The sequence below is a fragment of the Apteryx mantelli genome, chromosome 3 (genome assembly GCF_036417845.1).
Source record: "Apteryx mantelli isolate bAptMan1 chromosome 3, bAptMan1.hap1, whole genome shotgun sequence".
NCBI classification, from domain to species: domain Eukaryota; kingdom Metazoa; phylum Chordata; class Aves; order Apterygiformes; family Apterygidae; genus Apteryx; species Apteryx mantelli.
This window is the reverse complement of record NC_089980.1, coordinates 139,927,705-139,944,664: the sequence shown is the minus strand read 5'-3', so window position 1 is coordinate 139,944,664 and position 16,960 is coordinate 139,927,705. Positions and strand designations below refer to the sequence as shown.

At 46.8% G+C, this 16,960-nt stretch overlaps 1 protein-coding gene across 3 annotated transcripts in view; it reads right to left on the bottom strand.

The window, feature by feature from the left end:
• Positions 1 to 16,960, bottom strand: part of ASXL2 (ASXL transcriptional regulator 2) — a 129,805-nt gene that overhangs the window by 23,252 nt on the left and 89,593 nt on the right. For all 3 annotated transcript variants that reach the window (XM_067294494.1, XM_067294491.1, XM_067294493.1), the window contains 2 exons: positions 10,445 to 10,560; positions 2,062 to 2,188 (listed from right to left, as the gene is read on the bottom strand). In XM_067294494.1, coding sequence (XP_067150595.1) covers positions 2,062 to 2,188; positions 10,445 to 10,560 — 243 coding nt within the window. The remainder of the gene's footprint in view (positions 1 to 2,061; positions 2,189 to 10,444; positions 10,561 to 16,960) is intronic.

Below are 16,960 nucleotides of genomic sequence, written 5' to 3'. Positions count from 1 at the left end.
TTCTAATTAGAGGCTGAGAAAAACATTTTAAGGATAAAGTAAGCAAAGTGGGAGAGGCCAGGCTGACTAGGAGTTTTTGGTCTTTGCATCAACTGGAGATCCCTGAGAACAAACATCTGTCAGGACTGTATACTAGATCCCGCCTTGAGGACAAGCTCTCAGAGGTACTCCTGGCCCTGGTCTCTGATGAGTCTATGACATTTCTCACCCGAGCAGTGAAACATAGCTTTCAGCTGAACAGTCACGGTGCAATTACCAAAATTACCAAACCACTCCCCTGGCCCTGAGGCCAGCTGGCACGCACCGTCCACGTTCACCTCCCGAAGCCTCCTCTCCCCCAAGCAGGGTGGCCACATCCACACTGCCTGCAGGGAAGGGGGTTTGGGCTGTGCTCGCCCCGAACCGTGCCAAGGATTGCCTAGGAGCTTGCTCCGAGCCAAAACCGTGCCGGGGGTTCAGCAGAAGGGATGAGCGAGTTCCAGCTCCGGCGCCTGCCACTTCGGCACTGATTAGCTCAGCAGCAGAGATGCAGCTCCTCGCTGCACGTGCCGTCGCTGCTGCTTGTCCTGAGCACAGGCTCGCTGGCCGACGGACTGGCTGGTTGGAAGGGGAAGGACCCGTAGGTTTGGAATCGGGATAAGAGCTGCTACGATGATAATAATCATGCGGCAGTTTCCATCTGCAGCTAATGGTTCACTGTGTTACTGAGGTTATCAGGCTTTACCGAAAAGTCAGTTTAAGATGACTGAAAATGGTTTAGGATTTGGGATTGGAGATGTAGTTTTGCTGTGATCCGATCATTTTCTCTCCCTTTTTAGGCAACCTTCATGATCCGTCAGTCTCAGCCACTTTGTCTAGGAGGGAGAACACCCGACGGAGATCTTTCAGTGCGAGTGTTCTTGCTGCCTGTCTCTGAACATTTATACTTTCATCATCTTTCTGAGATGAATCAAGATCAGTAAAATAAATCAGGAGTGAAGGATGGAAAAAACGGGAGGAGGGGAATTTCCATCTCACAGATAAAGTGTCTCCGCTTGACACACAGCAAAGCGGTTTTACCCATTCGAATTAATGTAATAGGTGGGGGTAAGTGCAGGGACCTCAGAAGCGCACACAACTTAAACGGACAGGGAGTGTGTATGTGTTGCAGAGGATGGTGAACCAAAGGGCCGTGAACCAGGGGAGGAGACCCTCGCTCTCTGGGGGAGATCTCAGCCGCCAAAGAGTCAGCCCTCTCTCCCTCTGGTACGCAACGCTGCTGCTCCTGCTCCTGCCTCTCCATCCTCCAGACCGTATCTACCGAGCTGTGTGTTTAAGCTGCGTGTACTTCTTAGGTCCCTACACACACCCCCGCCCCACCACCGCTTTGGGTTACGAAACACAGCGACACCAGTTCTCGCTGCGGAGGTCCCTGGAGCTCACCCTGCTCCGCTCCGGGAGAGCGCCCGGGGAAGCACGGCTGCACGCCTGCCCTGCTCGGGCACGCTTATCCCAGAAAGCAGTTAAACAGAAAAGAACTGAGAGATACCTAGCTAGAGGTAACTGCTAAGAATATATGATAACTGGCAAAACGCTGCTGCTGCTACGGGAGCTAACGCGCTGTTGAATGAAGAAGAGAAGCGATCTCATTAATTTCTAATGCTGCATAAATGCTGCAAAGGACTTGGGGATCTATCAGATAAGAATGTACATCTTTGCAACAAGAAGCGTTAAGTCACCCTACGGAATGGAAAGACTGGAAAGAAGTAAATACTAAAAGAAACTCCACTGCTTTGCCTAGCCATGAGGAGGACTTGACCACGGTGTACAGGCAACCGCAGGGGGAAGATGCTTGGCACAGAAAGAAGCTCTTCAAGCAGACAGTGGCACAGTGAGATCTATTCTTAACGGAACGCATTCCTAATAAAGTCAAAGCCAGAAACACAGAAGCTAGAGTATTTCAGAAACAAAAAGAAGGCCATACGAAAAGAGTACTTTCTTCTCTCATCCCCTAAAACAAGCAAAGGCAAGTTACGGAGACACGACGGTAAAAGAGAACATAGGAGTGTCCCCGCCACGTACCCGATTTTGCCGGTGCGGAGTCGCTCGCTGCCTTTACAGCCTTCAGAAGGACGTGCTGGTTAGCCGACACGGGCATGCCTGCCCTGCATTGCTGCTGCTGTTGCTTTTGCTGCTGTTGCTTCAAGGCCTGCGGAAGAGGACAGAAGAACGTCACCAAAGAGAAATTCAGAGCAATCATCGTAGTTACTAACACACGCTACAAGTAGCTTGTTTCGTAGCACCTGATAATTGGATTCTGATTACAACTAAGACAAAAGTTTTAAATGACTTCTGAAACACCATTTCAATGGGATACTGATACTGTCCATTTAAATACTGTATTACAAGTAGACATTTCCTACCTTCACATCTAAAGCAAAAAGTTAATGGTTGCAGAACATCTTAAGTTGTGTTGTTTCACGGAAAAATGATTTCTGGAGAATGCAAAGAGAAGGAATTCTAAATCTGGAGTTGGTTCAAGGAGCAATTATATAAATAACTTCAAAGTAAAAGTACCATAACTTAACTCATTTCAGTCTCCTGGAGGAGCAAGTAGCAACTTACTGAAAACATTCAACAGAGACAATACCCATTAGGAAAGACTTCTTTAATTAGGAAAGCAATAAAGACTAAAATACTAAAGGGAAGAAATTAAAATCCTTTGTTTCAGAAAAGAGCCTTTTAAGGCAACTATAATACAGCCTAAAAGGCACAAATGACTAATTAGACAAGGAACTAAGAAAGCAATTTGGTTAAACTGCAGCATTTAACCTTACCCAAACCAAAGCACTGAATTTCAAAAAATGAACTCCAAACCCAAATGAACTTAACAGCAGAATAAATTTTTGCAGGTCAAGTATACAGGAGAATTTGAAATAGGAAGCAACTCTGAAAATATTATGCTGCATATATACAAATTAGTGGGGCTGTTGACTAGAGATCATCACCCTACCTTCAAAAAACAACCAAACAAAAACAAAAACAAAAAGAATACAATTAGGACTAGGGAGAAACAGTGAAAATATTTAAGAGCCCGCAGAATCTGCCATATGAAGAGAACAGAAAAAGACAGATTTTCTGTTTGGAAAAGACACAAATGAGAGAGATTGACAAGAAAATGGTACGAGTAATAAGCTGATATGTTAGATTCCTATTTATTAAATAGTTCCTATTTAGCCACTCACACCATAGTGCAAAAAAAACAAAAAACCATTCAAACTGAAACGCAGCAAAATTATGTTGGATCCACTGGGTCAAGAGAGAGACATTTGACATTTACATGAAGAACACAAAAATCCATAAAACAACATAGTTTGAGAAAGCTTTTACAAACTCCTCTTCTGGGCTGAAGATGAACCACAAGCAAGAGCAAATGCCAAGAAAATAGCAGACTATAAAGACCACTACACATTCCAGCAGGTGCAATGGTGTGTGAATCCAAACTTGTATTACTCAAATCACTTCAAGTATTTAAAGTTTTCTGTATTCAGTTCATCTCTTATTCTGCATGCCATTTGTTTAATTGCTGCATTTTTCCCAGCTTTGGTAAAACAATTTTGCTTTTGTTCATTGTGTCACCTCGCAGTTCTCGGTCACGCAATGTCTGAGGTGCCCACGCCAATGGCGGCTGAGGCATGTGTGGGAAGAGAAGGAAACAATTATTCATCTAGACATCTCTTTTTTATACATTTTTTTCTGGTACATATATTTTTAACTAAATGTTCATTTTGAGCCCTGTCATAATCACTGAATAATTCAGGTGAGATAGGACCTCAGGAGGTCTCTAGTCCAACCTCCCGCTCAAAGCAGGGTTGCCTTGAGCTCCTGTCAGGTTGCCCAGGGCCCTACCCAGCCGGGTCTTGAAAACCTCCAGGGATAGAGATGGCACAGCCTCGCTGTGCTCCACTGCTGGACTGTCCTCATGGGGAAAAGTTTTTCCTTATATATCCCACCTGAACTTCTCTTGTTTCAACTTATGCCCAGTGTCTCTCGTCCTCCTACCTCCTTCACCATGCAGCGAAGAGCGTGGCTCCACCTTCTCGATAACCTTCTTGTAAGTACTTGGGGGCTGCTATCTGCTCTCCCCCTCAGCCTTCCTTCTCTTCCCCAGGCTGAACAAGCCCTTCTCCCCGAAACTCTTCTCCTCATAGGAGAAGGGCCCACCTCCTGGTGGTCCTCACCTGAACTCGTTCCAATTAACTGATGTCTCTCTTACAATGGAGGCACCAAAACTGGACACAGTGTTTTAGAAGTGGTCTAACGAGTGCTGAGTAGAGAGGCTTAATCACTTCCCTCATCTCCTGTTCATACAGCCCAAGGTGCTACTGGCCTTCTTTGGTGCCAGGGCACACTGCTAGTTCCTGGTTAACTCGTCTCTATCAGGACCCTAAGTCCTTTTTGGTAGAGCTGCTCCCCAGCCCGTACTGCTGCAAGGGGTGAATCTGACCATGGCACAGAACGTTGCGTTTGTCCTTACTAAACTTCATTAAGTTCCTTTCAGCCTGATCCTCCAGCTTGTCTAGGTCCCTCTGAACAGCAGCCCTGCCCTCGAGTTTATTAACTGCATCCCCCAGCTTGGTGTTGTCTGTAAACTTGATAAGGTTCCTCCCATCTCCTACAGGACACCGAGAAAGATATTTAACGGGAGAAGTGCCAGGACAGACATGTGATGAATTCCACTTCTAACCAGTGTCCAGGTCAAGTATGAACATATCTCACTACCCTCTGAGCCTGAGGATCCAGGCAGTTTTTTAATCAATCTAGCAGTCTAAATCCCAACTTGGACATATGGGCAGTGTGGGAGACCATATCAGAAGCTTTAATAAGGTCAAGGAATATAATATCCATTGTTCTCCCCTTTTCCACAGATACAGTCATTCCATCACAGAAGGCAATCAGGTTGGTCAAGCGTGATTTACCCTTCCCAAATCCATGCTAACTATTCCCAGTCATTTTCCTCTCCTTCATGTGTCCAGAAATGGCTTCCAACAGGACTTGGCCAACATTTTTTCAGGGACCAAACTTCCATCACAATGTCACCTTCACTGGCCTCTCCTCTGATCCTGACCCACCCTGGCTCTCAGCCAGCCTGGTCCCCCTTCCGTATAACTCCATACATTCGAACTGCTTCTGCACATACAGGGCACCCCATTGCCTTTTCTTCCCTGCCTCTTTCCTGAAGAGCCTTCACCACAACACTCCAGTCATACAAGCCGTCCCACCACATCTCAGTCATTCCAATGATGCCATCATTCTGCATCCACACATGGAGCCCTGGCTCCTTCTGGGTGTTTCCCACCGCTGTGTGCATTTGGGTACAGGCATTTGAGGAGGACCCCCTTTCAGCCTGTTTCATCGTTCTTGAGGAGCCTCTCACTCCCACCACTGTGCCCCAGGCACTCATCACCCCGACCTCTGTTCCCCCAATTCTCTGCAAGCTATTATCACCATCCCTTGACAAACCTAGTTTAAAGCCCTCCTCATCAGGTTGCCAAGGCTCCTGGCAAACGCGCTCTTTCCTCGCTTTGTCAAAGAGATCTCATCTCTCAAAGAGGGACTGATAAACACGAAAGCCAAAGTGCTGCCTGCCACACTTGCCATGCAGCCAGTTGTTAACTCACAGGACGTGTCAGTCCTACCTAAGCCTTACTCCTTCATCCACAGCATTGGAGAAAACACTACTCAGGCTCCCATGTCCTTCATTTTTGCCCCCCGAGCTCTGTAGTCACTCTTGATTTGTCCCAGGTCTCCTTTAGCAGTGTCACTACTGCCCATGAGGATAAGCAACATGGAAGAACAGACTGAAGGGCAGAAGAGCGTTGACTATCTCTCTGCAACATCCTTGATCTGGGCTCCCGGCAAACAACATACTTCATGTGACAGCATGTCTGGTCCGCAGGCAGATGCCTCCGCTCCCTGCAGAAGGAAATCTCCAGCCACTAGCACCAAGAGGAACTGGTGGGTGTTAATGCTCTGCTCAGGCCCAGATGGCTCTGAAGCCTTGCACAGTGGAGCTTGCTCCCCTTCCCTGGCCATTAGGGCATCGCACCAACTCTGTAGGTTCAGATCTGCGGGAAGGGAAGGAGCCTTTCCCCTGCTGCCAGATGTCGCCAGCCTCCAGCCTCCCCCATCGCAGGAGTCTCCATCCACCACTCATTCAAGCATAGTACCTACCTGTCCCTCCTGGCATCATGGGTGCAGGCTCTCGCCTCTGGGAGGTCTGCGTGTACGCGTGCAGGGAGAGCGTTTGCCCAAAGACCCTGCCGCTCTTCTGTTCATACTCCCTGATGGGGCATGACCTACCCACTTCCTCCCACAGCTCTTTGCCCTGGGGCTCAGCCCCTCGACCAGAGCCCGGCCCAGCGATGAGGCCCCTTGGTCCCCAGTCCAGGGACAGGTACAGCACCCCCAAAGGAGCAGTCTGCCCTCCAGAGCCGGGTCTGCGTGGGTGTCTCTGCCATGCCATGGGTGCCTTCTCCAGCTGGCGCTGGGGACGAGCCCTGCAGCGTGTCACCACTACCATCTCCTCTCCCGGCCGAAGCCCCACACGGGGCTCAGTCTCTGCCTCCGAACACAGTGAAAAGCCACCTTTGGAAACTGTGGGTGGTATCTGGGACTGCAGCTGCAACGCAAATCAGCACGGAGAGAACAGCTTGCCCCAGTTTTAGACCATTTCCTGGAGGACTATTGTCTTTTTGTTTCCCTTTAAGTTGTCCTTTTTTCTTTTTGTCATACATCCTACCAGCCTCAATGGAAGGCAGATGTTTCTGAGAAACGGGTGCATTTGCACAAAGGACAGCTCTGAAGTAAACATCCCTGTAAAGGGTGGAAACCATCACTTTTCTATAGAGTTGAAAAAGAAAAGAACCATTGCTCTCCTCCTCCTCTGGTCATTCAAAACAGCACCATTCAGTATCCCAGGTGGTGCTTGAGAAAGACTCTTTAATCCTAACACTTTGATAATGAAGGGAGGTTCTTTAATTGTAACTGAAACAAGGAACTTGTATCACCAGAGCATTCTTCCCTGCCAGCCCTACCATGGATCAGGACACAGTGCTTGCAACAGGGACCACGATCTGGTCCTAAGTATCCGCTTGTTCCTCTCTGGACCTGCTTGTAGTCTCAGACTCCAACGACAATAAGCCATGGGGACATGCTTAATAGGCAGAAATCTGTATAGCTCCCTTCTTCACACAAAAGGAAATGCAAAGGGATTGTTCATTTGACTTGCGAACTTTTGCAAGGTGTAGTCCAACCCAGCCCCTGGCCTTGACTCATCCAGCGTATGCATGACAACAGGAAAGTGAAGGGGATGAAGACAAAGGCCAACAGTGTAAGACTGATACTGACTCTTATCAGAACAGAGAGGGAATTTCTAACCTCCAAATATCATGATGAGATCTGAATTCTGATGACAGTGGGATGGCCGCTCAAGCTAGATAAGGATGAGATGAGGTCAGCAGATTGGAGATGACAGGAAACAATGGAGCTAATATCTGCATTTTCCAGCAAAGGGTGAGAAACGGCCCATTTCCCGGATCTGGATTATCAGTTTCAGAACACCAGTGTGTTTCCTCTGTATCCCCACACCATCGTGGTAATCAAGGATGTTTTCCCTCATGATTTTTCATCTTTCCAGAAGGATGCAGAAACACAGTGGCATATCTCTGCCAGCTTAGCTTCAGATATTGCAAACCTCTTTACTTAGGACTTTTCCAAAAGATCATAAGGAAAATTTAGTTTGTAGAGCATGCAGCCACCTGCTTACTTACTGTACTGTGTGGTGGCAGCACTCTACTGGATGCCACCTTATTTGGCTGTAATTTACAGTTTTAGCTCTGATCTGTTTATGGACTGAATCCTGTTCCTTATTTCTTAAAGGACCTGGTACTTAATGCCAGCATAGCTGCAGCGCAGTGTTCCAGGGTTAGAAGTCCTCACTTAGAAATCGGCTCTCTCTTCCCTCAAATAGTGTGATAATCACTACTTTCAAATGGGAGCACTGAATCCAGCCAGCTGATTTTTCCAGTGCGTAATAGGAAATAATCTAGGCCCCAGTCAATTAAAAATATGAAAGCTTTTTTAAGATACTGAGCCTTTAAGTGGAAAAAAAGAATTACGTTTTTCCTACTGCTATAACTCACAACACTGCTGCTCTTTCCTGCTATGTATATTTGCTCATTCTATCTACTTTTTATGACTTTTCATGCTCAGAGTCGCAACTGGGTTTAGGAAGAGGTGGAAGATGCAAAATTTGGTCAAAAGGGAAAAATTCCGCTGGAATAGTTAAGCAATGGATTTGGCGTGCAATGTTCTTAATTTGTTCCAAAGCTAGAGAAAACGGTTAGGCAGGTAAATTGGAGCACTGCTTTTTCCAGTGTGCCTGGAGAGAAGTTATTCACTATGCTACAATCTGATGCTCTACCCTGGGACAGAAGAGTTGAGCTCAGGGGAGAAGAGCTGCTGTGGTGGAAGATAATAACCATCAAAACCTGCTTTTTTGCTTTATAAGCAACTACAGAATGGTTCGGAACAAATAGTTATGCTCCACGGCCATGCAGGCCTCCCTGCGGTTCCCCATTTCTCCCTCTGGGTTTCTGATTTTTCCCCAAACCAATTTGATCCCGAACAGTGAAGATGAGAAGACTCTGCAAATTTTGGGAATCGCTGGCTGTGAGGTATGTCATCGCACACAGGGACAGCGATGGAACAAGGGTGCTCGGGAAGAGCCACCTCAGCGTAAGAAAGCTGGGCACGGAGGAGGGCGAGAGCAGAGACGCAGAGGGGAATGCATGGAAAGGTGGGGAAGGCTGGCGGGAGCGGCAGCGGAGGGAATTCAGAGAGGAAAAGTGGAAAATGATTAGGCAGGTAAGGACCAGGAGGCTGGGGAGAGAGGAGAAAAGTAGACGGCGAGTAGGTTTGCAAAGAGGGATCTAGAGCGTGCAGAAGAGAACAGAGAAAATGAAGAGGAACTGCTGAGAACGGAGGGGAAAGAGGACCGTTTCTGACAAGCCTGAGTCTGTTTGATGACTCTCTTCAAAAAAAAAGGCCTTTGCGGATGTTGGAGAGAAACGACCGCCAGTGAGGCTTGAAGAGGGATGAGGAAGGGAGGGCAAAGAGTATAATTAATATCACATTCAATTAGTGACAAGCCATACTCTGAGGATTCAAATGAAAGTGGAAGCTTGACTGAACTTCAGAAGAAAACCTGTCTAAAGTGACAACAGAATCTCACTTCTCTATTTCAGCTATTGGCCACAAGCGGCACCACCGTAAGACTGATGCTTCCGTCAAGAAACAGCCGAGCGGGAAAAGAAAGACGAGAGATGATTCCTAAAGCCGGTGTCTCTCTGACATGAACCCAGCTCTCTCTTGCTGCAAACGAGGCTCCAGCTCTTTCAGCTGCCGTATCTTCCCCAGCAATACTCTCCTCGCCAACGTGCCCTAATTAGAGCCTTCTCTCCCCTGCAGATCCTCTTCCCGACACCACAGACACCTCTCTTAGCCGAACGCCATCCCGAGCGCTGCTCCTCAGAGTCAGGAAAGCCGGCTGGGCTGGGAAGGGGAAGCCCGATCCGGAACGTATCACGGCCGCGTCCGTCTGTGAGAAGCTCCTGTAATCCCCGGGAGAGCGCCTCCTCTGCAACTTGATTCGTAACTCTTAGAGATTGGTGCTTTACCAAGGAGTAAATCTAACCCTGATAAAGCATTTCCGTAATAGGGACCACAGAAAACTAAACCATGCAGCTGGGGAAACACCTGCAAATAAGACACTCAGGGGACTAATTCATCTTGCATTTTTCATTAAAAGAAACAAACCATCTGAAGCACATACACTTACCCGTTCCAGACCGCGTGCATCTAATAAACACTATACGCAAAATGGTCATTCCCTAGGCATGGAAAATTAACAGTCCTCCACTCTCTGTCATAATGTAGATGTCCCAAAGCAAATTCAGTGATTCCCCTTCTTCCCTCCATATATACACCCACACTAGACCCACAGAATCCCTTGAAAGTGCAGATATGCCCCTAATGAGGAGAGGAAGTCAGTGGATTTAGGTCTTTTCCCCAAAAGAGCTGCCATTTTCTAAAATAGACTGTGGAAAGCTAAGCGCAGTCACCGAAAGGCTGGGGGAAATAACATATTGCATCCATTCCCTAAAATAATAATAAAATTATCCAGATACTTTTTAGGGAAAAAGCAAGGGACTAACTAGCACAGTATTTTGAATCTCCCCTGACAGACAGGGATGTTTTAAGCAAAACCCTGTTTAGTATGAGACAGACAGGAAGTCCTGAATTACTGCCCTGCAGAGCGCAGTTTCACTTAGCAAGATGGTTTGCCAGAGAAATAAAATGACGGCAAGGCCCCTTAGCCCAGGTTCCAGACTGCCCCACTCACCTGTTTGAGTGCCTTCTTGCTGTGCTTCTGGGATGGGGAGATGACTTTGCCTGGTTGGATGGAGGGTGACGGGCAGCCTGACTGAGGGGAGGATGCCTGCGACAGTCTGGATGACACTATAGGGGAAGAAAAAAAACCATGGGTAATACATAATCCACTCTTTATACATTTTCCTGCAGTGCATTAGGCAGCCCTCACCATTTCAGATCGTCTCACGAGGCTCATGAAAACTGCACCTCTGGCGAGTGTTACTTTTAGCATAAAGAATCTTTTCCACTTCCTTCCCATCTGCAGGGCACATTTCCTTTGCAAGCCAACAGGAATTTCTGTGACTGACCTCACAGCTTTCATCTTTGCCCATCTCCTTCTTTTATGATCTTAGTCTTACAGTAGCTGCTCTCAAACCACACTGCAGCTTGACAAAAAGCTTCGGCCTCATGCAGGTTTAGATAATTCAAATCTAAATGGAAATACAGGCATGGACAATTGCTGCCTTCACCTGGTTACACTGGAATTACCTGCGATCAGACACCTAACTGATAGCAGTTTCTGATCAGATTAAATCTGCAACCCATGCAAGAGGGGGGAGATGGGTGACATGCAAAGAAAAGGGAACAGGACCATCACCCGCTCTTTTTTAAAAAGAAATATTGGGAATACACAGGATATACTAGTAAATAAGCCTATGAACAAGCCTAGATGCTCAACAGAAATCTAGTCCTAGCCATACGGAGCTCTAAAGCAGGCTTCTAGCTGCAGCTAAGTCAGACTGGCAAATGGCATCATTGCAGCCTGCAAGCCAGGGACGGGGATTAAAGCACAGCTGCTCGGGCGGTTTGAGGGCACCTATTCGGCACCGGAGACTCAAACCCCTCCGCTCTGGCAGCAGCAGGCTGACGTATATGTGGCCACAGCCAGGTAAATCATTCTGTACTCGTTGCCAGTCACACCTGATCACGGTTTTGCCTCTACTATCTCGGCAAATTCGTACATATATAACAAGCCAGGCAATCAGCAGACTAGGGCTGATCACCCAGTCGAATCTGTTTAGCTGCTGAGACTGAAAGAGGGCAGCAGCCGCTGCCTGGACGGCGGTAAGGCAGCAGCTAAGGAGGCACGAGGCTCCTAAGGCAACGGCAGCTTGGTCCCAGTCCTTATATTGGCACCCACGGCCGAATTGATGAGGGACCCTAACTAGAGCCAACGTGGAATAAAATCATAAAACACCATTTGCTAAATACTGAAAGATCCAGATATAAAACACATTTGATCTATTGTAAGCAGTGTAAAATGCCAGATGACTAAAATCAGCAGGCTTCAGGTTTTCACATGGGTCTAAATGAACTGATAAAAACAGGCATCAACACGAAAAAACTTGTTCTTAAGTATCTGCATATGAACAGAAGACTCTTAACAGCAAAACTACATTAATTAGCATGAGCTGTATTGCATGATGGCCATGACAAAACGGGCGCTATGCAAACACGGCCAGGAACATCAGTGAGATATAGCTGAACCTGCACTAAGCTCTACAAGTAGGTCTACAAGACTGATTGGGTATAGTCACAGCATGTTAAAAAAAGAAAAAAGTTAGCAAATTCAGTACGTGTGTGTGTGTGTGTGTGTGTGTATCCACACAGGACTTTCTCTGGACAATAAGACTGCAAGATCAAGTTAAAAAACCTAAGTGCAAAAGAAGGTTAGATTCCAGATGAGGGGGAAAACCCCTAGCATAAAGGACAATAAATGGCTTCACGTGTAAACTACATAATTTATTGCTTCCTGAAACGATTAGTTCGAGAACACATATGAGACTAAACCATGACCCTTCTGCAAGAGCAAGGAGTTAAGCGGTAATGTCGACAGGGCTATTCCTTAACGATGGCTGCAGCGGGATTCTGCGCAGCATCCATGGGGAAGGGAAGCTCCCAAAATAATGCAGTGACAGGGAGCATCGGAAAGCAACACTGCAATAAAAATGCACTGAGCTAGTAACAAGGTACAGAAAGTAAAATTCTCGTATGTGGCACAGACACCTAAGTGAGAAAAAACCATCAAGATTCTTTGAAGGCATACGCAACTGAGATGAGGTAATATTAGACTCTGAAATGTCATGAAAAACAGCTCTCAGGCAAGGAGATAGTAAGAAACCAGTAATTTAAAAGTCACCGATAAGCATTACCATACCCAGATGATCTAGATACGGGATAAAGATGATGCAGTTGCACAGCAAGCAGTATTACAACTGAAAAATTAAAGAAACCTTTATAACAAAGAGCCGGAAAACGAAGGTTATACCTGTATTGTAAAATAACAGTAAGAATGTCCCAGAGATTTACTGGCTTTGCAAACTTGCATTTGTCTCTCAGTTTGGTTCAAATCATACTTCTAGAAGAATAATAAGATGCCGGAAAGATCACAGCGTGATAGCACCTGGAGAGGAACGTCACGGCTCACCAAGGGATGAGAATTCTTTCGATGCATCGATAAAGAGGAAAAAAAGAAAAAAAATAGAAAAAAAAATGGAAAAAAAGAAAGCTTGTTGATAGGGACTCACTTCGACTTCCAGAGATTTTCAACGTGCTCCCTTAAAAAGGCTTCTAAAATTATTTTCTTATTGGACAAAGAATTGTCATTAGTCTAATGCTGAATGGGACAGAAAGCAAAGAACAGAGTAGAATAGTAATCAGGCAAGAAGTTACAAAAGGTCGTCAAGGTTACATACTAAAAAGGAAGCATTTTAATACTTAGTGATAAACTGGAAAGCAGGAAACAGCAAAATAATAAATACTTAGTTTGGTTAAGATCAGAGAGAATCAAGTGAAACTTCAGAGAAATATAACCCAGAGAGCAGAGGACCAAAAATACAATGTAAAACATCCAAAAGAAAAAAGTAAGTAAATTTTTGGAGAAAAAAAAATACAAGCCACACACAGAACCCGTAGTAATCTAAATTAACTGTGTCGGCTCAGGGAAGAGATCCGTTACGGCTGGCAGGTGTATGAGAACGGACAAGAGATGATGAACCTAAAATCCTTACAGTGTCTTGCATTAATTGTGGCACCTGCATGCCGAGGTGCTCGTCGCACAGCATCGAAAAACTTACTACAGAATTTGCCGGGATTCAGGAAAGTAAAGAAAATGGTTAAGGACACAGAAAAATTAGGGAGATCGAGAGATCTGAGATTATTCTACAAAGAAGGAACGTGATCAAAACGTACAAAATCCAGTAACGCAGCTCGATGCCGGGTGCCCCGGTTGCATGGGGATCTGGGGCGCTCGCGGCTCCGGGCTGCCACTGCCGCCGGCTCGGTCGCACGGAGCAGACCTGGCACCAGGATCGGCACCGGCCGGCGCAGCCCTTACCTGGACGAGCGCGGCGCCCCGTCGTGGCAACGCTACGTCTCACTTGCGGTAGTTGAACGAGAAGCAAACACCAGCTGAGCCGCACGCTGAACACACGCACGGGAGCAGGCTGACTGTGACCGGCTGGGAGATGTTTGAACAGCAGGAGCATCAACCACATCCTCTTTGATGCCCATCGAGAAGGCACGCCGGGCCTTTGCACCGGCTCTCGCAACGTTTGCACCCTTTACGGGACGCTACGTGCGGCCGGAGCAGAGGGACAACACCAAAATCCACGTGTGCGGGAGAAGAGTCCGACTCCCGCGAGCCTGCGGCTCCACGAGCGCAGCTCGTTCCCTCTGGATTTCTGCACAGATCTACAGAATCTGTAAAAAGAATTTAAGTGAAATACGTTCTATCTTCAGAGTATTTGTTCTTATAACTTGAAAAATAAGTCAGCAGAGGTTATAACCTCTTGATGCCCTTAAATCCTAAGAGCTCTTTTGGGGGGATGCTGCAGAAATAACTACACAACGTAAAGCAACACGGCGAAAGCAGTGGGCATAGCAAGACTCTCTTTGATTTTAAAATACCGAGTGAGTAGCTTGGCACTGCTTCTACCTAACCAAGGATTTCCTTGAGCAGCTACAGACCAGGGAGACTGTGGGACTGCATCCGACAGAAGAGGATTTCGGCAGATCTTGTGACCAGAAACCGGAAGCAATCTCCGAACCTCCCAGACAGGAATGGGATAATGGACGGAGATGCTATCCTGATAATAAGCGGTTAAGGACAGAAACACGACTAAAGGGCAGTGCCAAAAAAAACCAACCACCGTTCAGGTGCTCGAGAGCGCTGGCTTGGAAAAGCACTTAAACACATGCACACCTAGGTAAGATTATGTAGCCCCAAACGAGTAACCGCAAAGCCAGCGTGAAGCCCTTATGGCAGCCGGCTCATTCCCAAGGCTTCAGGGCTTCCTGCTGTCGCCTTGGCTGGGAAGAGGGTTTACCGCCAGGCGAAACTTGAGCAGGTCTCTCTTAGATTAAGTGGAACACGTGTCAGCAAAACCTCACCAGACCTGGCTTGGCACCTGAAACACGAACAGACCCAACGTCTTCCCGCGTCCCGCTGCAGGACGGATCCTGGCAGAAGATCTCTCTGCAGCCAACCGCAATCGGCAGCGACTCGCCTGCGCTTTAGGTTTCTCACTTTAAGTGCAACTGACACAGAAGTATTTCTTGTAAAACTTTAGTTACGTTAAAGGTCAATTACATGAGAAACTTCAGTCTGGTGAGATTTGATGGCATTTTACAAGGTAGCTGGTTCCTTTAAGATTTGCAAACTCTGAACCCTTAGTCAATCAATACTCTTAAGAAGTTTTATAACGAAACTGTGCTGACAGCAGTCAAGAGACGGTTAGACGTATTTAACAGTCATTTATGGAAGAAGAAGATGGGCGATTAATTCTTTCAGAAAAAGTAATTCACTGCAAATATTAAGCGCACGATGCAGTCTAAGCATCTTTCCTAATATACACAGCAAGACTGATTCAGTTGCATCAGGATGCTGCCTCCTGCCTTCACGTTCTGGAGTCTGAGGACTTCTGCTTGGGCCTCCTGGGTAATGAACACATGGATCAACCACGGCCTCAAAGTAGGCAACTAAAGTATTATCCGGCTGCGCATCCAGTTTAATAGTGCACGACACCGTTTGTTTTTGCAACGCTGCCAAAGGCGCCGGCGGGAGGAGGCTGAGCTCCTCTCCTGCCAGCCTGGTGCTCCGGTGGCCACCAGGGCAAGAGCGGCCACAACTGAACCAGGTCCCGTGGCTGGTGGCGGCCCACGCTGCTACCGAAAGAGAAGCACCACGACTCAGAGAGTCTCATCTGATGTTAGCTATCAGCACAGCCCCGTACCATACACGAGACTGAAAATAATAGAAAAGTGAAGATGCTTGTATCATTTTTCCCTTTTTTTTTTTCTTCCTTTTTCTTGGAAGTCTTGTAACAGGTTATTTACTTTTTGGGGTGTGAATACAGCAGGACATTTGTCTGTTTGAAATCCCATTAGCTTCCAGGATACATTTGCTGACTTTCCTAAAAAGGTATTTAATAATCATATTCCAGCTCATGTTTGTCTTTCCCAAATAATGTCAGATAAACAACAACGAGAAAATGCATGGATGCCCCTGATCCTGCTTTGGGGCAGCGAGAGCGAGGGCATGGCTGTAACGTTCCTTTAAACCCAGTATTCCTATCAGGCAGAACTACAAAAATATTAGCTCATTCAGCCAATAATTTACTGTTTGATTTACTGCATATCCTCCCTTGTCACTCGCGTGGAGCGTAGCTGGCGGGAGACCAGGACCATCGAGAGAAAGGTTCAGTCCAACGAAGAGCACAACAGGTTCAGCCAACGTCGGGAAACACCTGGAGACCGACGGAGCCAGGAAGGAGCGGGGAAACAGGGAGGTCGTGCGGTGCAGCAACGGGGATGATGACAGAAGTCTGTCTTTTTGGCAGGCGCTCAGGCAATTCCTAAATCAAGATCAGGATTAAGGTTTCTTCTCTGCAACTCATGTTGCAGAAATGCCTGGCTGGTTTTCGCAGGCTTGTTTCAGAAGAGATGCAGTGGAAGCTGCTGAAGAAAGCGGGCGGGCAAAATGACCTTGCATTTATACACTAGTTTTGTTTCAGTGGCTCCGAAAGAAGATTAGTCTCAGGGTCACTCAGTGTAAGGTGAACGCTGGAAGTTCACTTTACCAAATGCTGGCATAGGGATAGCTTGACTGGAATACAACAAACTGTTTAAGAGCAGCAAAACAAAACAACTGCTAAAAAAAGAGTGCTCAGAAGAAAGCCAATATACAGCTGTAATTGTTGGCGAATTTGGGAAGCAAAATATTTTGAAATCAGAAGAAATAAACAACATAAAAGTTGCTAAACCTCGTGAGGCTAAACTGATAGGGACAAGAACAATCTTGTGCACGAGCGATGAAAACAACCCAAACCAACCCACCCAAACACTGCTAGTGTAAAAACAGGGCAGGGACCTACCCAAACACTGCTAGTGTAAAAACAGGGCAGGGACCCCATCCGTTGGCGCTGCAGCAGCTCCGGGGATGTCAGCGAAGGGCACAGCCTTCTGCACAGTGCCCCGGCTGTCTGGA